At 48.8% G+C, this 24,699-nt stretch overlaps 2 protein-coding genes across 3 annotated transcripts; one reads left to right on the forward strand and one right to left on the reverse strand.

The window, feature by feature from the left end:
- Nucleotides 1–178: 178 nt before the first annotated feature.
- On the reverse strand, nt 179–9,077 carry Dnali1 (dynein axonemal light intermediate chain 1). Its single transcript, XM_051171379.1, has 6 exons — nt 8,912–9,077; nt 8,324–8,469; nt 6,746–6,915; nt 3,990–4,168; nt 3,519–3,683; nt 179–778 (listed from the first exon to the last, which is right to left on the reverse strand). The coding sequence occupies exons 1-6, from the start codon at nt 8,990–8,992 to the stop codon at nt 743–745; spliced, it is 777 nt and encodes a 258-aa protein (XP_051027336.1). The 5' UTR covers nt 8,993–9,077; the 3' UTR covers nt 179–742.
- A 1,116-nt stretch (nt 9,078–10,193) lies between these two features.
- Snip1 (Smad nuclear interacting protein 1) lies at nt 10,194–16,020 on the forward strand. Of its 2 annotated transcripts, none has more exons than XM_051171367.1 (4): nt 10,194–10,454; nt 11,491–11,593; nt 14,018–14,604; nt 15,408–16,020. In XM_051171367.1, exons 1-4 carry the CDS (start codon nt 10,255–10,257, stop codon nt 15,670–15,672), a joined length of 1,155 nt encoding a protein of 384 aa, XP_051027324.1. In that variant the 5' UTR covers nt 10,194–10,254; the 3' UTR covers nt 15,673–16,020. The 2 variants fall into 2 exon arrangements, with proteins under 2 accessions (XP_051027324.1, XP_051027325.1); XM_051171368.1 differs by having other exon boundaries at nt 11,491–11,584.
- The last annotated feature ends 8,679 nt before the right edge of the window (nt 16,021–24,699 follow it).

Consider the following 24,699-nt stretch of genomic DNA (forward strand, 5'->3'; position numbering starts at 1 on the left):
ATGAAGAGTGCTCTGGAAACTTTGTTGACTTTACTTGGGCTTGTTAGGGTACAAATGCTTTCCCGCACTGGCCACAAAGCTAGCACAGCACAGAGGAAGTGCTCTTCCAGGACCATGGCCGCACATGTAGGTTGCGTTAGTGGAGACTTAGTTCTTCAGGGTACTGGATGAGGGTCAAAGATGTGACTTCTAGTTGAAGTCAGAGTATTGGGATATATTCAACTCTGAATGGTTCTTGTGGGGCTCATAGGCCTTGGGGTAAGCCTTGACGGGGATGGGGTCAGAGCTGCCAAGGAGGAAGTCCTTTCTGGCACCCCTTCAGGGGTACTTGAGGTACTCCCACCAATTGGAAGGAAGTGTTAGTACCACTTTAAGAACAGTACTTCTGACACTTGACTAGATGATGGGTGTCCTCCCTGGGCTTCCTTGAATGGAGATTGGTCTATAAGTTAAGTCTTCTGGATCTACCAAACTGTCTTCAGGCCATAGGCTGACTAGAACTATGTGTGAGATGTAGCTTCCTCCTCAGCTGTTCATTCATGAGAGTGTGGAGTCAGGCTTTGATATCCTGCATAGGGTGAATAAATGTGGGGAGGACCTGGGGTGCGGATGCTCTTGTGATGCTGGGACTTTAAGCATAGAGTGGTGATGGGGAGGGTATAGCTGTTCACTCAGGAAACTGGCTTTTTTATTACAGTGGGCTTATGAACGTGCATGGTTCTTGCTGAGGCCCATATGGAAATCACTTCTTCGGTGCAATAATGCCTTCCAGTTGGGCCTGAAACACAAAAACAAAACTCCATTAATATTTGCATCTTGCATGGCCGGGCATGGTTGGCACATGCCTTTAATCCCAGCACTTGGGAGACAGATGCAGGCGCGGATCTCTGTGAGTTCAAGACCAGCCTGGTTTACAAAGTGAGTCCTGGACAGCCAGGACTAGAAGAGAAATCCTGTCTCGAAAAACCAAAACAACAAAAAACATTGCATCTTGCACCTTAACACGTAGCTGAGCTGGGAGGAATAGCCCAAAGGCTGCTATTCTGCTCATTTCTGGCTGGATTCAGGCTTGGCCCGGTTTCATTGCATGAGCAGTCCTTGTTTCCATACAGTTATAGTTCAGTGTATAATAGAAAGCACAGAAAGGGAAATGGAATATAAGTTGTTGAAATAGTGGTTTTCCATCGCTCCTAAGCCTGAGTATACCCACTAAGTTAAACATTTGGTACATGGAGCTCTGCTAGGACCTAGGACCAGAGGTCTGGGAAACGGCAGATTAGCGGCCGCCTAGAGAGCCTGGCATTCAGTTAGAGGACATTGTGGCCAGTGAGTAGGTAGAGCCTAAAACACTTGGGGCTTACTTAGTTCCTCTAGCAGTCAGCACAATGATTTACTGCGGTGATATGACAGACCCTTAAGGTCTATCCTGGGGACTAAAAACACAATTTTCTTTGTAGTGCAGCTTTGAGCTAGTAAAAAGAACTCGCTTGTAAAGAATCGTTCACCCTGGGGATTTCAAGGCTGCCTTTGGATGTTAGAAGGATGCTAAGGTATTCAGCTTTGCTCTTGTGAGAACTAAGGAACCAGCTTTGGAATCTGCTGAGTCAACATTTACATCTGGCTGAGGGGAAGTTTCTAGCTTTGTTTTCTAACAGTCTCTTAAGCAACTAGCGAAATCTTTCATCATCTGCTGATGGCTCATACAAAGCCTTCCTTATCTCAAGGGCCAGACCTTTGGCTTTAAGCGAGAAAGGAGGGAGGAGGGAGCGGCTATGGGTACCAAATTTAGAGGAGTGATGCTCAACCCACAAGCCCCAGAACCTGGCTATGCTGTACTGTTGGGCACTAGCCCCGTAGCTTCTGCTCAGAATATATGGGGGTGGCCAATAGTTATAAAAGTTGCCCTGTAGCCAAGCAGTGGTGGGTACATCTTTAATCCCAGCACTCAGGAGGCAGAGTCAGGCAGATCTTTGAGTTCAGGGCTCACCTGGTCTACAGACTTCCAGGACAGCCAGTGCTATACAGAGAAACCCTGTCTTGAAGGACAAAAGGAAAAATTGCCCTGTAATAAACATGATGCTTGTCTGGGGCTCAGCCTTTGCAGCCTGTGGCTTGATCTCCTTCCCACCCAGCCCTCTCCTAGCACCTCAGTTGGGCTGAGGAAAACCACCCATAGCTGGGTTCCTCTGCCATGCACCTACGGGGAGCTTTCCACATAAGCATCCTCAAAAGTCTTTGCTACTATAGTGCATCAAGATGTCGGGGTGGATAGCACTCCTGGTGGAGCCTAATGAGGAGACCTAGACCATGGAGGAAGGCTGCAATGACCAGCTTGAGGGGACAGATGCTGTTGCAGCCTCTGGTTATGCACATCTTTTTCCCAAGAGGGAAACAGATTGGTAAGCATAATGGCTCTACAGTGGAGAGGCAGACTGAGGCAGTGGTTAGAGTTGAGAATAGACTTCCTCCACAGCTAAAGGGATAAGGAACTTAGAAAAGGAGCCCCACCCCACCCCCATCAGAGTCAGTACACATGGGCCAACATTTAAAAGCCTGTGATCCCAGCTACTGGAGAGGCAGAAGCACAACTGCAAAGAAAGGCCTCTCTGGGTTAGAGTGAGTTCAAGGCAACCCGGGAAACTCAGGTCCTCTTTCCAACAAAAGGAGGGCTGGAGAGATGGCTCAGAGTTAAGAGCACTGACTGCTTTTCCAGAGGTCCTGAGTTCAATTCCCAGCAACAACATGGTAGCTCACGGCCATCTATAATGTGATCTGATGCCCTTTTCTGGTGTTCAGGTGTACATGCAGGCATAAATAAATAATTTTTTTAAAAAGTGCTAATTGTTCCTGCAGAAGATCAGGGTTTGTTTCCCAGCACTCACGGGTGGCTTACAGCCATCCATTACTCCCCTTCCAGGGATCCAACAAGCACACATGTGGTGCATGTATGAGCAATGCAGGCAAAACATAGATAAAAAACAGAGCTTTAAAAAATTCTTTAAAGCTAGGTGTGGAGCACACCTGTAATCCTAGCACTCAGGGAGGCAGAGACTGGCAGATCTCTGTGAGTTCAAGGCCAGCCTGGTCTACAGAGTAAGTCCAAGACAGCCAAAGCTACACAGAGAAACCCTATCTCCAAAAACCCAAACAACAACAACAACAACACACACACACACCACACTCTTTAAAAAGGAGAGCTGGGCATGATGGCATGTGCCTGTGGTCCCGGTAGTACAGAGGTGAAGAAGGAAGAGTGTGAGTTGGAGGCTAGCCTGGGCTATATGAGACCCTGTCTCAAAATCCAAACAGGAAAAATAATAAGTAAATAAATACATAAATAAATAGGAGGGCTGGGGATGGAGTTTGGGCTGACAGCATCTGGCCAGTGTTCTTCAAGATACTGAATCTCCACTGCTTCAAAGAATGAAGAAACATGAAATCAGGAGTAGGAAGGGACCTGTAGGTCTGGCCCCTGAGGGGTGGGGCGTGACCGTGGGGCGTGACCTTTGCTCTTTTACCTTCAGCTGCTGATTGGTCCGTTTCAGGAACTGGATCTCCTCATTGTGCTTCTTCTCTTCTACCTGTCGCCTCTCGCTCTCCCGCTTCTCGGTGGCCTCACATTTTGCCTTCTGTTCATTCACTTGCCTCTCCAGATCCCTCTTTTCTGTCTCCAAGTCTGCAATCTGAAGGGAGAGTGGCCATCATCATCCTGGGACATCCCCGAGAGTATGATCTCTGTGAGCCTGGGTGGAGAGACTCGGGACACAGCTGGCCAACCTAAGTCAATGCCAGGGTATGTACTGCCACCCAGTGGGAAGTCAGTGACTGGCATGGAGTGTCCTCAGACAAGACCACCTCTTCACTGGGGCCTTGCAGGATTAGTGTGGACGACATCCACAGGGCCAGAATCCAGGGTTGCTATGACAACTGCGTGCCCCAAGATTTACAGAAGAGTCTGGAAGCCAAGGGTACGTGTCAACCCCACTCACTTTCCTCTCCATGTCTGACTTCCCCTGTTCTGCCTGCAGTGCCTTCCTCATGCCAAATGCCACACTGCTCTCATACAGAGTCTGGTAGGCAGCGATGGTCATGCGGATCTCATCCCGGACTCGGAGCAACAGCAGCCCTCTCTCTGCACAGTTGATGGTGACCTCCCGGATCAGTTCATCTTCCAATATGCACACAGAGAGATAAAAGGCAGTGGTGAGGGGATATGCCCTTTGTCTATAGCAAGCCACCGTTCATCTTGGGAAGGACTTAGGGTGTGTTCTCAGAGGCATGGATCTGAGGAAATGACAGCTGGTAAAAGTAGGATACCCAAGCCAGACAGTGGTGGTACACGCCTTTAATCCCAGCGCTCGGATCACTGAGAGTTCAAGGCCAACCTGGTGTACCAACAAAGTACAGAACAGCCAGAGTTGTTACACAGAGAAACCCTGTCTTGAAAAACAAAACAAAGCAAAACAAAACAAAAAAAGTAGGATCCCCAACACCCATGAAAAAAGCCAGGTACAGTGGCATACATATGTAATCCTAGCCCTGGGGAGGTGGAGACAGAAAGTCCCCTGGATCTTGCTGGCCAACTAGTCTTGCTAAAGCAATGCACTCCAGGTTCAGTGAGAGATCCTGTCTCAAAAATTAGAGGGGCTGGAGAGATGACTCAGCAGTTAAAATCATTGTTTTCCAGAAAATCCGTGTTTGACAGCTAAAAACCATCTGTAACTCTTCTTTCAGGGTATCCAATACTATCCAAGCCTCCTCAAGCACCACACAGATGTGGTGCTCAGATATACACACAGGTAAAACACACACACACATGCACACACACACACACACACACACACACACACACACAGAGTTCTTTTTTCTTTTAATCTCAAAAAAGAAGAAAAAGAAGAAGAAGTGGAGAAAGATAAAGAGTTTTAACATTGACTTCTGGTCTCCACACATGTGCACATACATTTAAGCACAACCACACACATGTGCACACATACACATGCATGCAATACACTCACACACACAAACCAAAAATATGGTCTACAAGAAGGCATTATGGGAGGGTGCGTTCCATGCCCCCCCCCCCCCCCCCCCCCCCCCCCCGCAAAAAAACCCTAGGCCACACAGCCACTCCTTTGAACCTGATACTTGGAAAGAGCATGTCTGCAAGCCTGGCATGGGGAGAGAGACTCAAGCCCCAGGTCTGTTGTGTTCATTGGTCCCTGCGCTTCCATGTTCAGGCACAAAGTGGATATAGGAAGAACTGGCCTTCCCAAATGCTCTTGTTTAAAGTGCTCCTGTGTTAAGCTGGTCAGTGGTGGTGCATGCCTTTAATCCCAGCCCCCACGCCCCAACTAAAATGGTGTTAAATTTTTTTTTTTTGAGTTTCATAAAATAATTATTGTTTTAAATGAAATTACCAAATGTCCTATTTTACCAATAGAGACCCAGGAACCAGATGTTGGTGTGAAAACCTGCTATCTCAGAGAGGCAGATAAAGCACACAGCTGACCTCCCTACTCAATTCATGTCCCAATGGAAAAGGCCCCAAAAACTCACTAGCTCAACTGATATCCCAGGAGGAAAAGGCTAAAAACCTGAGGCCAAAGACTTGCTAGCTGAAAGCTCAAAAGCCCAAAAGGCCACACGCCAAGGAGCTGAAGAGCTAAAGAGCTAAAAGCCCAAGAGCTAAGGAGCTCCTTCTACTTCTACACCTGTCTTAAGTACTGTTCAACTCAACGTCCCTCCTACTCTGTAATCCCTGTCAGCTGGTTTCTTTTTTTTTTTTGGTTTTTTTTTTGGTCATCCTGGACTCACTTTGTAGACCAGGCTGGCCTCGAACTCACAGCGATCCGCCTGCCTCTGCCTCCCGAGTGCTGGGATTAAAGGCGTGCGCCACCACGCCCGGCTCAGCTGGTTTCTTGCTTGCTTCTTAACCTAGGGTTAACTTTATTAAATCCTGTGTACAGAAAACTCTTGGATTAAATGTGTATGCTAGGGCTGAGCTACACCACAATCACCTGTTCACAATAAACAGAAAGCTCTTGGATTAAAGGTGTGTGTTAGGGCTCAACTATACCAAACAAAAGACAGGCTTCTTACAGTTCACAATCTTGGGGTTCACAATGTGATCAACTATCCTGCAACACTCAAGATGAAAAGTCTTTTTAGCTAGACTCAGTGGCGCACACCTGTAATCCCAACACTCAGGGAGGCAGAGGCAGAGGCAGAGGCAGACAGATCTCTATCAGTTCCAAGCCAGCCTGGTCTACAAATCAAGTCCAGGAAAGCCAAGCCTGCACAGAGAAACCCTGTCTCAAAAACAAACACAGGGAATCAAACATCTGTGAGGAATCAGGTGCCAAGGTGACCATGAATGTTTGGCTGACAGATGGCTAGCTGAGGTGAGCAGGGGAGGCTGGGAGGGGAAAGGAATGTATTCAGCAAGTGTAGGAGAAAACCAGGCAAAGGGAGAAGGGATGATTTTTATTCTTTATTGTGTATTTTTGTTTGTTTGTTTTCGAGACAGGGCTTCTCTGTGTAGCCTTGGCTGTCTTAGACTCGCTTTGTAGACCAGGCTGGCCTCGAACTCACAGAGATCTGCCTGCCTCTGCCTCCCAAGAGCTAGGATTCAAGGAAGAAGACATGATTTCTGAACGAGGGTTTCAGTTTGGGGGTAACTAGGGCTTGGTTTCGTCCTAGAAGAAGGCAGAGAGTGTATAGTGCTTACTCTATCAAGCCTACTCACCAAAACACTGAGAGTAGAGTTCCCGGCGCACAGGGCAGATGCCCGTCTCTCTGGCCTGCCTCTGCTGCAGCTTCAAGTCCAGCTGCTCCTGCAGATGCACCACATCCATTCTGGTGCTGGGTGTGCTGGACACCTGCTGGATCCATAGCTGTGTGTCCTCCACCCACTCCCTGTGACACAGATACAAGCCACCAGATGTAAGCAGAGGGCCCCTGGAACTCTTGCCACCGGGTCACCAGAATCCACTTCCCTCTCTCTCCTAAGCCCTACACCACTATGCGGCCTGTATGGGACACCTACCTCAGGGTTGGTTAGTTGGGCAACCTCTACTCTCCAAGAGTCTACAACCCTTTGTTTCCAGGTTGTACCTGCCTAGCATGCTGAGGACAGATTTGCTTTGCTTTGCTTGATTTGAACAGAAGATGCGGTGGGATTTCCCCACACTGGCTTATGGTGGAGACACAGAACACCAGAAAACCTTATGCAAGCCAGTAGGGAGCATTTGTGTATGCTGGGACTATGGAGGTTCTTCAAGTGCTGTGTTGGCAATGGCTGCCCATAATGAATTCTGCGCTGGAGGCAGGCACAGCCAATTTCTGCCATGACAAACTTTCAGGCAGAATGGCAAGAGAGGGAGACCATCTATGTTAGTGAGAGAGAATCCACTAATAAGTGACACTTCTCTCTTGCTCCCCATCTCTGCACCTTTTATTCTGAGAGAAGAAACAATTTATCGTCTTGGGTATAAAAATGTCTATCGGGGGGGGGGGGGGGTTGCGAGTTCTAGCTAGGCTATGTAGCCCAGGCTGGCCTCAAATTCTTATCCTTTTGCTCCTGTCCCCAGAGTTCTGGGATTAAAGGTGAGATTCATTGGGCCTTGCCTTTTTTTTTTTTTTTTTTTTTTTTGGTTTTTTGAGACAGGGTTTCCTCTGTGTAGCCTTGGCCATCCTGGACTCACTTTGTAGAGCAGTCTGGCCTCGAACTCACAGCGATCCACCTGCCTCTGCCTCCCGAGTGCTGGGATTAAAGGCGTGCGCCACCACGCCCGGCTTGGGCCTTGCCTTTTATGAGTTTTCTTTTCTTTTTTTTTTTTTTTTTGAGACACAATTTGGCTATGTAGCTCAGGCTGGCCTAGTACTCACATTGTAGTCCAGGCTGGCCTTGACTTTGAGGCAATCTTTCTGGGTCTAACATTGCTGGGACTAAGTACAAGCCACCACACCAGGATCTCTAGGAGGAACCTTTATGGAGGCACCAAAGAAGCAGAAGATCAGCAATGAAGTCTAGGAGGAACAGGGCTGGGATAGAGATCCAGATTTGAAAGCTGACTGCCTAGCTAATGTCACAAAACTGCTCCGAAGTGGGTTTAGAGGTTTCCTGCCTGGCTGTGAGCATCCACCATACTCAGAATCCATTAACTCCAGAAAGCTGAGAGGAAACCCAGACTTCCTGGCCCTAGACACCTAAGTTCTGGGGCCAAGAATTTGGATCTTCTCCCAGCTACAGCGGTTTATTTTTTGTTTTTGTTTTTGTTTTGTTTGTTTTTTTGCTTTTTTTTTTTGTTTTTTTTTTTTTTACCTTGGAGGCAGGATGGCATTCAAGATTTCTTCTGCCTGTTTGGTAGGATCTGGGACACAGGAAGTTGAGGGCAGCTTGGCCTTGGGTGGCTGTGGGACTAGACCAGAGGGTCCAGGCTGCTGGGGGCTGACTTTCAGTGCCCGAGCCTGAGAAGAGACAGGTGAGACAGTACCTCCAGATTACTCCAGGTCTCTTGTACAGCCTCCCCCATTTCCAGCCTACTTCCCTCATCTGTGGTCTCAACAGAAATATGATCTGAAGGCACCACTAGGGCTATCTGGCTCTGACCCTGTGTTTGAACTGGTGTTTCTAGAGTGAGCCCTCAGGCCTCTGCTCTGACTCTACAGATAGGGAAGCCCCTACTGGACCTATTATTTCTATGTGACTTCTTTTTCATCTTAAATGTGTCCTTTGGGGTCACAGCTAGGCTTCTTGTACTCCTCTCCCAACCTCTGTCCCCGTCCCAATTCCCTTAGCTGTCAACCCCAGCAATCTCTGTCTCCGGAAATTCCAGAGCTCCTCAAAGCTGGGATGTCTTTCCCCATTGCGAGCTTGTAGGATCTCGAATCGCCTGAGACCTGCTCATACCTTGGGGCTCCGTTTTTCTGTGTTCCGGCTCACCAACACCGGGGTGTCATATTTAAGCAGAGAATCTGCGGGGGGTATCATGGTGGCTGTAAGGGTAGCAACTCCGTAGCGGCCCCTCCAGGTGGAGCCTTGTTTGCGGTCACCATGGAAACCCCTCCTTTCCTTGCCCCATGGATGGGGCGGGGCTTCAGAGGGAGGCGTTGCCGGCCGCGTGCAAGTTTTGTGCTTGCTCCACAAGCTCTAGGTCTGATTCGAGATGTGAAATGGGCAGACGACCTTTGCTGAGCCTTGAAACGGAAGTCATCTCCCGACTCTGTACAGTATTTGGCGATGATAGACACTTGGAAGCCAGAGGCGAGGGATCTTGGTTGAGTTCTAGGGCAGCCAAGGCTACATAGAGACATTATCTCAAACAAAGAAACAAAACATTTCATATTGTTGATATTTGTCTATGTTTTGTAACTATTAACAATGCGCAACAAACAGCGTTGGATTAGCTTTCCTACTTTTTTTTTTTTTTTTTTAAAGTCGGGCAGTGGTGCCACACACCTTTAATTCCAGCACTTGGGAGGCAGAAGCAGGCGGACAGCCTGGTCTACAGAGTGAGTTCTGGGACACCCAGGACTACACAGAAAAACCCTGTCTCAAGAAAAAAAATTGTGATTTTTGAGGTTCTGAGAATTGCACCCAGGGCTTCGCACACAAGAGGCAAACGCTCTCTACAACTAAGCTACATCCTCAGCGTTCCCTCCCCTTTTAATTTCAATTTCTTTCTGTCTTTTTATTTTTTGTTTTTTTGTTTGTTTTGTTTTTCGAGGCAGAGTTTCTCTGTGTAGCCTTGGCTGTCCTGGACTCACTTTGTAGACCAGGCTGACCTTGAACCCACAGCGATCCGCCTCCCGAGTGCTGGGATTAAAGGCGTGTGCCACCACACCCCGCTCTTCAATTAATCTCTACTTGGCGATGCTGAAGACAGAATCCGGGGCTTTGGGCTCAGAGCTCTTCTTTAGCTACAACTTTTTCAAAGTGAGACAGTCTCACTAAATTGCTCAGGCTGGCCTCGAATTTACAGCGACGCTCCTGCCTCACACTCCCGAGGGCTGACCCTGACTTTTCAGTACTCCAGCTACACCTTCCCAGCAGCAGGGACTCCAGGCCACCAGCCTGGGCGTCCCCAGCATCCGAACTCTATCACCTGCGGCCCCGCCTACCACGGGCTGGCGCCGTGACGACTTCTGGGATAGCGCGCCGTCCGGAAGCGGAAATATAAAGGTCTGTCCGTCACTTCCTTCGGCTCTAGTGGCTCAACGGACCGTTCGAGTGGATCTCGGCCGGGCCGCAGGATGAAGGCTGGGAAGAGCGAGCGGGAGCGAAGCGGCCGGCGGCGACACCGGACAGGCGACGCGTTGGCGACCGTGGTGGTGAAGCAGGAACGCCTGAGTCCCGAACCCACGGCCCACCGCCGGCCAGACGCCCCAGCTGCCAGCCCGTCCCCGCCCGCCGCCGAACCCGGGCGGACCAGCCACCACGGGAGCCGAGCCCGGTGAGTGGGGCTGCGGCCGGGACGGCGTGGGGCCTGGGCGTTGCGAGCGACTCGGGGTGCAGAGCACCTGTTGAATTGAAATGAGATTCACGGGTGGATGTGGTGGGAATGTTTTTCCACTTGTCTGCCGTCAGAGTGTGTCTCGCCTTAGGGCTTGGCGACTCCTTCGCAGCACTCGTTTTCATCATCGGTTTACTGAGTGCATAGTGTGGGCTAAGGATTGAGGTACTGGGCCACAGCGTGAAGGAGACAGTTGCTTTTACCCTGGAGAAATTGGGCATGCTCTAACCCCAAGAAGGAAAATAGCAAGTCGATCGTTTCAGTTAATGTTAAAACGGCAATGTGGTAGTGAGAGGCGGGGTGGGAAGAAGAGAGGGCTTCTAAAGAGGTCCCTGTCTCAGCCGAGACCTGATTGATAAGATTGGTCCATCCTCTTGAGCCAAGAGTTTTGACAATCCAGGCAGAACTCAGTGTGGGTCCAGCATTCTTGTAACCAGAAATGAGGATGCTGAGGCAGGAGGATCTTGAGTTCCAGCCTGACCTATGTAGTTATACACACACACACGATTATGAGAGAGGAAAATACAAAGATCCCGAAGCGGAATTGTGTTTGCTTTAGAAGTTGCCAGAGTATCTGGAATTGAGTGATGAGGAGCAGTGTAGCCCGCTAAGAACGATGCGGGATGGAGGACAGGGTGGGGCCCTGGGGCCTGCTGAGGGATTGGGTATGGTTGTTGGAGAAGGGGGTGTGTTAGAAAAAACAAACAAGCTTGACTTACGGGATAGTGGCGCCCGTTAGTAGGATGGCCTGACTGGGGAAAAGAAAGGTTTTTGAGGCCTTGGGTTCAAGAATTAGTGTGAAGGCTTAGTAGGCAGTTGTGTATGCATTTGGGAGAAGTGACCGGGAAAGGGAAGGCCTGACTCCACTAGTGGTTTTACAAATGTCCTGTGTTTAGTAGGCGACCCGATACTTGAAGCAAATTTACTTGGGGGAAGGGACATTGAGGTGAAATCCTGTGTACTATGCTCTGAAAAGGTCCCCAGCGAAAAAGAAAAGCAAGTCCTCAGGGAGAAGAAGCAAGTCTCCTCGGACTAAGAGAAGCCGGAGTCCTCACTACTCCACGGTCAAAGTGAGTGAGGTGAGTGAGCGGGCGGGAGCCTTTGATGGGATGGTCCAGTCTGGAGCTGATACTAGACCTGAAGAGGCTGCACCGTGGGTGCTTCGGCTTCCGTGGCCTTGGCTTTTCTGAGAGCTGGATATGTATTTGGGGCTGTTTTTTCCCGAGAATTTAAATCTGGAGGCAGTTACTGATTTGATTCTGATAACTCTTGTCAGGAATACTACAGAGAGGTGTAGGTTTCCACGCTTCTCCCAGTGGCCACTTCTCACCTAGCTGTGACACTGTCAGGGTCAGGGTGCACACGTTTCCCTGCCGCCAGCCCTCCCGACGCGCTTCAGACTCATTGCTTTCCACCTTCATCCTTCCTTACCTCCTGGCCTTCTGGGTGCACATGTAAACCTGTGGCCTTTAGATTTAGAGATTGTTTGCGGTGCTGTTTACACCAGCATGGGTGGGCCAGCTTTGGCCTGTGAGTGCTCGTGAGCTCCAGGTCCAGTCATTCAAAGGACATTGGTTTCCTCCATTGGATCGTTAGTTTTGCTCCCACATTGGACATCAGTCAGGGATATGTCATTCTGCCAGTACCATGCTGTGTTTTTGTTTGTTTGTTTTCGAGACAGGGTTTCTCTGTGTAGCCTTGGCTGTCCTGGACTCGCTTTGTAGACCAGGCTGACCTCAAATTCACATCAGTTCACCTGCCTCTGCCCAGCTCACCATGCTGTCTTGATTAAATAAGTCTTGAAACTGAGTGCCCTGATTCCTTCTACTATATTCTTTTTAAAATTTAGCTGCCCTTTGTCTGCATCTCTGTGTAAACGTTAGAACAGTTGTGAATGTGTATGATAAAGATCTTTTAAAGATAATTTTTTTGCATGTGTATGAGTGTTTTGCCTTCCTGCATATGTATATATCTGCTGTCTACAGGGTTCAGAAAAGTGTACAGATTCCCTAGAACCTAAGTTAAGGATAGTTGTAGCCAACTTGTGGGCGATGGGAGCTGACCCATCTTCTCTGGAAGAACAGAAAGTGCTTTTAACTGCAGAGTTAGCTTCTAGATTTGCTGGAGGCAGGTGTGGTGGTGCAGGAATGTTATCTCTGCCAGAGGCAGGTGCATCACAAGTTTAGTACTGGTTTTAAAAGCTTACTGAGAGACTGCCTAAAAAATAGAAAGGGCTGGGGATAAACTTTAGAAGTAGAGTGCTTGTCTAGCTTGCTCCTAGCCTTGCATCCTAGTCCCATAACCATCATATATGCATGTATATTAATGAATATTACTCAGCCTTTAAAAGGAAGAAAATTCTGACCCCTGATGACTTGCTTGATAAACCCGGCAGAAAAAGACAAAGATTTCATGATTCACATTTTTGTAGTTAAGACCGGTTATCTCCTGCCAGTTAGGCCCAGGATGGCCTGAAACTTGCTTGCTAGCACAGGCAGGCCTTGAACTCTTGATGATTCTCTTGCCTCAGCCTCCCGAGTGCTGATATTTAGGGTGCACTATCAATCAGACTTCACCAGTGATGTCTCCTGCCTCACCCCCCACCCCTTGGAAACAGGTTCTCATTCTCACTAAGCACTTGGCTGGCCTTGAACCCCTGGAGATGCACCTGTTCCTGCCTCCCAAGTGCTGAGATTAGAGGTGTGCAGCCCCAGTTCCTTCTCTTGGCAGTAACTAGTTCTAACCTTTCAGTTTTGCTAATCTGAGAAGATTCCCATTTCTTTTGGCATTGATGCCCTGCTTATTAGAAGAAACACATCTTCAGGGATAGACTAAGTGTTAGATTCCTCTGGAAATGCTGTTGCCATGCTTTGCCCTTGGAGCAATTGCCTTTGTAATTGAGGCTGAAACCTTTAAAATTATTTCACTTTTCGTATCTTAAATGTGACTGTTCTGTTTTCTACCCATGCTGCCCTGTGGGTTTGTCTGCAGATGACTGCGAGGGGTATCTCTCCTCCTCCCTCTTGTTTTGAGGGCTCTGGATGCGGGCTTGAGCTATCAGGCCTGTGTTTGAGGAGTACAGAGTCTTGATGGCCCTTGGGGCGGGGGGTGGGGGGGTGGGGACAGAACCACACAGACAGCCTCGTGTAGTTAGCAACCTGTTCTCAGTACCAGAGGCCAGGCCACAGATGTGTTGTTGGGGGTTTTGTGGTTGTTGCATTATTTTGTTTTTCTTTTTTGAGATTTAATTACTTTTGTGTGGAGGTGTTTTGCCTGCAGTGCATGCCTGAGCACCACATAGATACAGTGCCCACACTAGCCACAAGAGGGCTCTGGAGGGCTCTGGATCCCTGGAGCTGTAGTTGCAGATGGGTGACAACAGCCATGTGGGTGCTGGGAACCGAATATGAGACCTCTTCCTTGCTGAGCCATCTCTCCAGACCTGGCAGATTGTTCATGGAGTAGAAGCCATTCTTCCTTTACTAAATCATTCTGAATTTCAGGAACGTGAGGACCATGCACGGAGAGGACGAGAGGATCGCCAGCACCGGGAGCCATCAGAACAGGAGCACAGGAGAGCCCGGAACAGTGAGCGAGACCGGCACCGGGGCCATTCCCGCCAAAGGAGGAGCTCTGATGAGAAGAAGCCTGTCAGTGGGCAGGGCCGGGATAGAGACAGCCAGAACCTCCAGGCCCAGGAAGAAGAGAGGGACTTTTATAATGCCAGGCGCCGGGAGCATCGCCAGCACAATGAACGTGCTGGCAGTGAGGCCCAGGAGGTGATCCCTCGCCCTGCTGCTAACAGAAGCAAAGAGGTGCCTGTTAAAGAAAAACAAAGCTTTGAACTTTCTGGGGCACTTCTTGAGGACACCAATACCTTCCGGGGTGTGGTTATTAAATACAGTGAGCCCCCAGAAGCCCGGATCCCCAAAAAACGGTGGCGTCTCTACCCCTTTAAAAATGATGAAGTCCTTCCTGTCATGTACATCCATCGGCAGAGTGCTTACCTCCTGGGTCGGCATCGCCGCATTGCCGACATCCCCATCGACCACCCCTCTTGCTCAAAGCAGCATGCAGTCTTCCAGTACCGGTAGGTAGAGGGAGGGAGAGGGGAAGGGGACAGTCTTAATAGCCCGTGGGTACTCTCTTAACATCTGTGCGAGAGGCTTGAACTTGGTGTCAGAAACCCAGATATTAGCCCAACCACTGCATGGTGGTACGGGCCTTTAATCCTGGCTCTCAGGAGACCAAGCAGGATAGTTGGTGTATCCTCTAGGTGTGGGCTATGTACCATCTCCCATCTCAAAAACATAAAAAGAAGGAAGAAAAAGAAATGTAAAAATCCTGCCATGCTCTGGACCTGTTTCCACCTGCCCCTAGGGCTGTATGAGGACCAAACAGAACTAGAAGCCAGAGTCAGAGCGCCAGGTAGACGCTGCTGCACTGGCTGCCTGGGAAATGTCCCTTTACCATTTGACCCTCAATAGTCGTGTGAGGGAAACAGGGCCAGTAACACCCTCATTTGACAGGTGAGAAAACTGCAGCTCAGCACAGGCAACTGATGGCCGTAAACAGTCTTCAGAGCAGAACTCTGCCTCACATGCAGCCTTGGCTCTCAAGTCCCAATTCTTCTGTTCTTATTCCCCACGGGGATCCTTCTGGCCCTCCATCCCTCCCACCACCCACAGCCAGCTTTACTTTTTCTCTTCGGTATATGTAAACTGTTTCAATTTCCCTGTGGGGCAGCACTTCCCCCCTGACTTTCCACAGTTGGCATCGGAATCCTGTGCAAGCCAGGTCAGTACCATCTAGATCTGTAGCAGAGAGCGTTAGAGAGACAGATGGTCTCTGCTAGGCCGCGGCTCACAGGCGTCTCTCCTCGGTCTCTTCTAGGCTTGTGGAGTACACCCGTGCTGACGGCACCGTTGGTCGGAGAGTGAAGCCCTACATCATCGACCTCAGCTCTGGCAACGGAACCTTCCTGAACAACAAGCGTATCGAGCCGCAGAGATACTATGAACTGAAGGAGAAAGACGTCCTTAAATTTGGCTTCAGTAGCAGAGAATACGTCTTGCTCCATGAGTCCTCAGACACCTCTGAACTAGACAGGAAGGAGGATGAAGATGAGGAGGAGGAGGAAATGGTGTCTGACAGCTAGCAGCCGAGAAGCAGCCTCCGCTGTTAGCAACCACTCCCGCCGGAGGCGGTGGAGGTGACTCCAGCGCCTCCTCTTGCCTTAAGTCTTTCCTCTGTTGCTGCCCAGCTTGTGTTGCAGTATGAGAACTCTCACTTCATGTTTTGTGGAACTTGGCATGGCAGCTGCCTGCCTGTGGGCGCTTGTTTCCTGAACAGTCTCACCAATTACAGCGTGTGGAGTTTGGTCAAAGTGTGGCTGTAGTGGTGCCTTCAGAACTGCTGCCCAGGAAACGGCTCTTGGAAAAGGGATTGTGGCTTCTTCTTTGTACAGTTTCTTATTTATATAGTCGTTGAGCTTTGTGGACCAAGAGTCTTGGTCCACACGCTGTAATTGGTGAGACTGTTCAGGAAACAAGCGCCCACTGGCAGGCAGCTGCCATGCCAAGTTCCACAAAACATGAAGTGAGAGTTCTCATACTGCAACACAAGCTGGGCAGCAACAGAGGAAACCCTAGATCAGAGAATCTTAGTAAGCTTTGGTCGTCACCCAAACAGCCTCCAGTGTATACCAAAGCTTTGACCTGGTTCAGCTCTTGAGTCATAGAAGTTGATTTTGCACTTCATTTTTGGGGGTGACACTTTCCACACGACTTCATCATTGACTGTCTGTGCTAAACAGACACTCAGTGACGCCTATGTAGATGTGACCATGTAGGGAGGTCATGGCTTCTACTAACGGGTGCTGGTGTCATAGCACACACTGGGTTGTGGGTCTGCGTCCCGTTGAGGATTCCTGATTTCCCTATGAAACACAGACATAACAGTTTTGATCATCTGGCCTTTTCTTTGCATTGCATTTTTATTCAGATGTTACCTCTCTCTTCTCCCTTTGAGAAATACACTGACGCTGACTCTGTAGCAGGGGCCATGCTCTGGCCTAGGGACGTGTATGTGTCTAAAGGAGTGTGTGTAGCTTCCACATTTCTGTTTCATCATCTTTTGACCATGTGTTTGTATTTACCTCCCAAGGGTGGGAAGCAAGGGGCAGCCCTGTTTCCGACCTTCCCACCTGGGGTCTGTGTAAGTAGAAAGATACTCATTGCTTAAAGTGTGTGTGCTTCTAAGTGGTGTGTTTGAGAGCTATGTGCTGATTTTCATATGACAGTGTTTTGTGATATAAATAATACCACATGATAGGCAAAGGCTTATCTGTATTTGGAGAGCAGGTTTTCATTTATATGTATTTTTGAAATTAAAGAAATAAAATTTGTAAATATAGCCCTATTTTAGAGGGTAGTACTTTTCTCACCTAAGGGACTTTTGTTCATAGGTATGTTTGCTTCTAAAAGAATCTTTGTAAACACGTTCTGAGGTAAGAGCAGTATGTGTGTGGGGAGTTGTAGGGAGAGACCCAGAAGTGCAAAGGACAGGAACCTCGTATTTCAGCAGGAAGGCTATGGATTGGTGGGATCACCAGTGCTGTTTTGACCACCAGGGAAGGTTTTGTGTCGATGGCTCAGCACATGATGAAAACACCATCAGGACCACTTCATCCTCAGGTGGCGATGAGGGTGGGGGCGCAGAGGGAAGTGATACCACTCAACCTGACCTTCTCTTAGCTTCCTCCTGGGGTTAGAATTTAGGATGCTGATAACTAGACTGTCTTTTTAAATTTTATTTATTTATTTTTATTTAGTCATGGTCTCGCTTAATCTCAGGTCTAGAGACTGCTAATGCAGGAGGCACACATTCAGAAGAGGTGACCCCAGTCCCTTCTGTGTCCAGAAGGCAGATTGTACCTGGGATATTTTTCTCAATCCAGACAAGGTTTTATGTTCTGGGATTCCACAATAATAATCTACCATCCTACTTCACGGTCTCCTTGTCCAACAATAGTTTGTGAATTCCTTTCTTGATAAACACTGTGGAAGGTGACCTCTTCACCTACATTTTCTTAGTAAAGAGTTCCCAGGAACCAGAAGTGGTGACTCATGCCAGTAGCCATGGTCCTGGAGAGGCTGAGGCAGGAGGATTGCTGCAAATGTTAGGGGACATGGACTGCGAGGCAACCTGGTGTGTGTAGTGAGACTTCCATGTCTACAGACATGCCCCAGTTCTACTGATAGCGTTTGCTTTAGTGGAGCAGTGGCCTCCTAGGTTAAGAACTTCACGTCAGACACCTGGGGAGATGTCTTTCTTTTCCTCTTGGAGACATCTTCATCTTGGCTGTTTGCAGGGTCTTCACTGTCTCTCTTTGCCTTGATGAAGTCTGTCTGGGTGTGAAGTGGCTCTTTGCTGCTGAGCTTTTCGGCCAACTTCCTGTTGGTGGTCCGTAGTCCTGAAGCCGTGTGAAAAAGTCTTTAGATGTGGGCCAATGAGATGGCTTGGCTAGTAAAGGTGCTTGTCACCAGGCCTGATGACCTGAATTTGATCCCCAGAAACATGGTAGAAGCTCCCACAAGCTGTCCACAGACCTCCACACCTGTGCACGGAAGACAACTGTAAAAGTCCTCACCAGGACTCTGTTACCTTGTTCTGATCTTATCAAAGATGGCTCACAGAGTGCGGGGCTGGTAGCTCCTTCAGATACTTGTACTGTGTCTTTGGGTGACCTGTGGCCAGTAGGGATGATTAGTTGAGATAATGGTATTTGAAAGAGGGTTCTAGAGCTCAGGTTGGCCTGGAACTCACCCCAAACTCCTGCCTATCTTTGTCTCAGCAACTTTCTCCCTGTCCTCGAACACTCCCAGGTCTTCACTGTGGTCTTCCAGCGCCAATCTGAGCGCCCAAAGTAGCTGGCCCTAGAAGCCATCAAGGTCCCTGTTTTATGCACGGACACCTGGGACTTACGAATGCAAGCTCTGCTGGACGCTGCACAGTGAGGATAGAGCTACCTGGCCCACAGCCACAGGAAGGAACATCAGACCAAGTTGGCCCCGTTGGTTGCCAGGGAGGTCTGCACCCTAGGTCAGTGTGGAGATGGCCTTGGTAAAGATCGGCCAGTGGGACTACAGAGTGATCCAGCAGAGGGACATGGAAATGGATCTGCAGAATTTACTCTTTCAGGCCGAACCCTGAGAGCGGGGAGAACATGGTATCACACAGTGGCTTCACGCTCACCTAGGAACAGAGGATGGAGGACCATGGAGCCAAGCCCTGAGAGACCACACTTTGCCTGGAAGATGAACAAGGCCGAGAACGAGTCCTAACCTGACTGCAACTTTGAAGGCTAAGCGCTTCCTCCTGCAGTTTCATATAAACGTGGAGACTTCCCTATCCCATCCGTGTCAAGCAGTCCCCTCTCCTGATTATGAACTGCTGGTTACCTTGCTCCTAGACCCCCGTTCCCCACTCTATCCAGCAGCCTTTTCCTGCTCTTGCTGCATCTTTCGTCACCCCCTTGGGCCTCCTCAAGTGCTACCACTGGTCCCAGGTCCACCTCCCAGCACCAGAGTTGCATCTCTCAATCCCAGGAGTCTACCCACCAGCACTAAGTGTTCACCCCCAGGCTCCAGGAGCACACCTACTTGCTGTGCAGTCCACTCATGCCCCAAGGGTGTTCCCTCCGGCCCTTGGAGTCCATCTACGGCTGCTAAGGGTACAGTCCCAGTCTGCTGGGGTTCACCCCTTGAATCCCAGCATGTATCCAACTCAATGTCTCCCAGGCTAAGGCCCCCACTTTCCCTAAACATTCTCCCCCAGCACATCTGGCTGGCTATATGCCACCTTCCTATGGCCAGCTCTTAGAAAGGTTTTTATTTTGTCTTGTCTTGTGCCCAGTAAGCAACCTCCCCTGTGTGTAAGGGTAATTTAAAATGCCTGGGGATTAGTTTATTGGGAGAGGGCTTGCCTGGCATGAACTCAGTTTCCAGCAGTGAAGACTTTGTTTTATTTTATTTTGAGACAGGGTTTGCTCTGTGTAGCCTTGGCTGTCCTGGACCCACTTTGTAGAGCAGGCTGGCCTCGAACTCACAGATTGACTTGCCTCTGCCTCCCGAGTGCTGGGATCACAGGCATGCACCACTGCGCCTGGCTGCACTGAAGACTTTTAAAAAGAGGAAAATGAAGATGAGACAGCTGGGTGTGGTGGTCATACCTTTCTTAGTACTTGGGAGGCAGAGGCAGGCAGATCTGTGAGTTAAAGGTCAGTCTGGTCTTCACAAGGAGTTTGAAGCCAGGTAGGGCTACACAGAGTAAGACCCAGTCTCAAGTAAAATTTCAGAACTATAGTTCACAAAGTGACCCAGTTGAGTTCATTGACTGCAAAGCTGGAGTGACTCGGTTGAACAGTTGGTTTGTAGCTGCAAGTCAGACACGGCAATGCTGAAGCAGGACACTCTGGAATGGGTGACATCGGAAGCCTGTCTTCCAGGAGAGGCAGATCCTGAACTAATAGGAGAGGGCCCCTGTACACAGTGGGGACAGCTGAGGGGACAGGGGCCCTGCAGAGGGGTGTATGGAAAGAGACTAAGCCATGCTCTGAAATCCCACAGTGGTAAGTGGCAGTGAGGTCACACACTCATCTGCAGAGCAGGACAGACAGAGGGGAGGAGGCAAAGAATCGAGCGGGCTGCTCAGATCATGGGAGCCACAGAAATCCCACTGGGTGGGACAGAGGCAAACCCTTGTCTCAATAATAACAACAGTAGAGCGCTTGCTTTGCAAGCACAGGAACCTGAAATTGGGTCCCCAGCATCCACGGGAAAACCAAGCACAGAAGCCTTTGAGTCCCAGTGTTGGGGATGGCAGGTGGGTTCTTGGAGTTCACTAGCCAGCCTGCATAGTCAGTTGAGCGTGAGGTATGGTGAGAGACTACATTAAAAAATAAGGTGGGGAGTGATAAAGACTCCTGATGTCGATCTCTGGCCTCCACATGAACTCACATTCATGCACACAAATGTGGACACCCCTGTTGTGCGACAAAACTTTCCCTGAGGAGACTGAACATACACACGCACTCACCCCAAATAGGGATCCCACAGCAGACCAAAGTACGGATATCACCGAAATCCAATTTAGTGAGTTTTATGGGGGTTATTTACAGGAACAGAAATGACTCAGCTGCATCACCAATGCCCACCCCAGCATCGGTGACAACTCACGAAGGCTGAGAACTGGGAGCATGCTGCACAGGCTGCTGGCACCTCAACAGGTTGCAGTGTCCTTTCTAGACGCCTCAGTTGGTTTAACTCTTCCAGGCAACTGGTCTGCTCTCAGAGTCTTGGCAGCTTAGCTTCCCTTCCTCTCAGAGGGACCCTTGGCTTTTGTTTACTCTGGCAGAGGGCCAAGTGAGTCTAGTGAGTTTCAGGGACTTGCTAAAGCTATTTTGATTTCCCTTTTGGCTTGAGCTTTCTCCAGCAGGATAGAATGTTTCAATCTGTTTCCTATCTGTGTCGTCTGTGTCCCCGCCCCCACTCCTCCCCATCCCCTTGTAGCCTTGGCTGTCCTGGATTCCCTTTGTAGAGCAGGCCCGCCTCAAACTCGAGATCGGCCTGCTTCTGCTTCCCTGAGTGCTGGGATTACAGGCGTGCGCCACTGCTCTTGGCATTTCAATCTGTTTCAATTTCTAAAGGGCCTCAACAACTCCACAAAAATGTTCATATGTTAGAGCACAGTATAGGAAAATAAAATTCTAAGCACTTTAAACATGTACTAGCTCATACCAGAACTCTATTCTCAGTTAAGCAGGATTTGACTTGCAAAGGAGAGAACTGAAGCACAAAACAGTGAAAGTCACAATTTTTGTGTGTGGGTCTTCTGCCTGCACGTATGTCTGTGCACCCTGGTGTATGCCTGGTACCACTGGAGGCCCGAACATGAGGCAGGTACACTGGCAATGGAGTTCTAGACAGCTGTGAACCACCACGTGGGTGGCTGGGAATCTAACTCAGGTCCTCTGCAAGAACCACAAGCACTCTTGACTGCTGAGCCATCTCTCCTGCGCCATATACCATATTTATTTATTTATTTATTTATTTATTTATTTATTTTTGCGGTGGCTAGAGAGATGGCTCAGAGGCTAAGAGCACTGGTTATTCCTCCAGAGGTTCTGAGTTCAATTCCCAGCAACCACATGGTGGCTCATTATCACCTATAATGAGATCTGGTACCCTCTTCTGGCATGCAAGAAGAACATTGTGTGCATGATAAATACATCTTTAAATAATTTTAAAGATGTGTGAGTGTTTTGCCTGCATATGTGCCTGCATTTCATGTATCCCTGGTACACAGGGAGGCCAGAAGAGGGAGTCAGGTCCCCTGAGCTGGAGTTACAGAATATTGTGATAAACTGGGTGGATACTAAGAACTGAACCAGGGTCCCCTAGAAGAGCAGCCAGCCAGTGAGTACTCTTTAGTTGCTGAACCATGTATCAAAAGCCCTAATCTGTAGGAATTTTTGGTTTTCTTCCCTGTTGCTGGGAATCAAACTGTAAAAAAAAAAAAAAAAAATCAAAACCTCTGTAACTCCAGTTCCAGAGGATGCAATGTCCTCAGAGCGACCTCTAAGGGCATTGCAAGACATATATACAGGCAAAACACCCATCCACACACATGAAAAGCAATGGGTCTCTAACAAGAACTCCACAAATTGTTATCACCTATGAACTTAGCTATAGAAAAAAATTAGCATTAGTAGGTCATGTGACATGGTTTACCGGTAAAGCACTTGATGTGTGAGGCCTGATGACCCGAGTTCAAGCCACAGAACCCAGGTAATGGAACAAACTGGCTCCTGCACGTTATCCTCTGACCTTCACACCTATGCCCTGGCACTCTCAGCACTCACACAAATAAGTGTGAAAAATACATTTAAAAATTAGTAAATTAAGGGCTGGAAAGATGGCTCAGTGGTTAAGAGCACTGCCTGCTCTTCCAAAGGTCATGAGTTGAATTCCCAGCAACCATATGGTGTCTCATAGCCATCTACAGTGAAATCTGGTGGCCTCTTCTGGCCTACAGGAATTACATGCAGGCAGAACACTGTATATAATAAAAAAATTAGCAAATTAAACCCAGTAAAATAAGGAAGAGAGGATGTCTATATAGAGGGGTCCATTGATTTCAACAATATATAAAAATAATTAAGCAAGATGCCCAGGAAATTTAGTCCTGATATTCAACATTTGAAAATCAATCCATGTAATCCACTGTTAGAAAGGGGCTGGAAGGACGTGGAGGCAGGCATGGTGCTGCAGACTGTGATCCCAGCACTCGGGAGGCAGAGGCAGCTGGATCTCTCTGAATTCGAGGCCAGCCTGGTCTACAAAGTGAGTCCAGGACAGCCTAGGCTACACACAGTAAAACTCTGTCTAGAAAAACAACATAACAAAAGAGCATTTGCTATGCTTGCAGGAGACAGGTTCAATTCCCGGCACCCACACGCTAGCTCACAACTGCCTGTAACTCCAGTTCCAGGGGAATCTGGTGCCTTCTCCGGCTTCCACAGGTACCATGGTACACATGATGTACAGACACACATGCACACAAAACACTCAAAATAAAAATAAGTCTGAAAACAGCTATATTTTTTTAAAAAGCTAAAGATGCCTAGCCACAAATGCAACATCCGTACCACTACCACCACTGTAAGACTCAGGGGCCATTTCAGACGGTAAGAACCAGAGTTCAGGGAGGACTGAGGTAGGATGTGCCTTCTGGACATGAGAGAGCTGCTGTATTTGTGGCATAAGGCCAAGCCTGTCAACATTCCAGCCTGTAGGAGTGAGAGCCTCACAAGCCCCTATCCCTAGCTGGAGCTATGGACAGTGGATGCCTTCTGTTGGGAGAGTTAGTTTTATCTAAGGTGTGGCCCCGAGTAGGTTGATTACATTCCATTGGATGACCCCCATACCCATAAGTATATGGGCACCTCAAATTGGGACTTGTTTATTAAAAGGGGGAGGGGTGCTGATCATTTGTTTTTTTGTTTTGTTTCTTTTCTTTCTTTTTTTTTTTTTTTGGTTTTTCGAGACAGGGTTTCTCTGTGTAGCCATGGCTGTCCTGGACTCACTTTGTAGACCAGGCTGGCCTCGAACTCACAGCGATCTGCCTGCCTCTGCCTCCCAAGTGCTGTGATTAAAGGTGTGCGCCACCACGCCCGGCTAAACTTTTTTTTTTTTTTTTTTTTTTGGTTTTTCGAGACAGGGTTTCTCTGTGTAGCCTTGGCCATCCTGGACTCACTTTGTAGACCAGGCTGGCCTCGAACTCACAGCGATCCGCCTGCCTCTGCCTCCCGAGTGCTGGGATTAAAGGCATGCGCCACCACGCCCGGCTCTGTTTTGTTTCTTTGAGGCAGGGTTTCTCTATGTAGCCCTGGCTGTTCTGGACTCACTTTGTAGACCAGGCTGGCCTCGAAGTCACAGCGATCTGAGTGCTGGGATTACATGTGTGTGCCACCGCATCCTGCTCATTTGTTTTTTTGAGCCTGGATTAGCCTCAAATTCTCTATGTAGTTGAGGCTTGCCTTTAACTTTTATTTATTTATTGGAGACAAGGTCTCACTATGTAAGCCCTAGCTGTCCTGGAACTCATTATTGTAGACCAGGCTGGCTGCAAACTCACAGAGATCGGCATGCCCCTGTCTCCTGAGTGCTGGGATTAAAGGTGTGTGCCACCATGCCTGGCCTTGAGAGGTTCTTTTTTTTTTTTTTTTTTTTTTTTGGTTTTTTGAGACAGGGCTTCTCTGTGTAGCCTTGGCCATCCTGGACTCACTTTGTAGACCAGGCTGGCCTCGAACTCACAGCGATCCGCCTGCCTCTGCCTCCCGAGTGCTGGGATTAAAGGCGTGCGCGACCACGGTTCTTTTGTGGCCCAGGCTGGCAGGAAAAGAAGGGGTGCAGGGCTCAAAATCAGGGATTTATGCATGCTTAGGCAGGGATTCTACCAACTGAGTTCTATCTCTAGCCCTTGACTTTTTTTTTTTGAAACCGGGTTTTAGGTAGCCCAGGCTAGCCCAAATACTATGCAGTACCTTGACCTCCCTGCTTCTCTTACCCCCACCTCTTAGGTGCTAGGATTATAAGCTTGTACCATTGGAGAGGAACCTGTG

The sequence above is a fragment of the Acomys russatus genome, chromosome 29 (assembly GCF_903995435.1).
Source record: "Acomys russatus chromosome 29, mAcoRus1.1, whole genome shotgun sequence".
Lineage (NCBI taxonomy): Eukaryota > Metazoa > Chordata > Mammalia > Rodentia > Muridae > Acomys > Acomys russatus.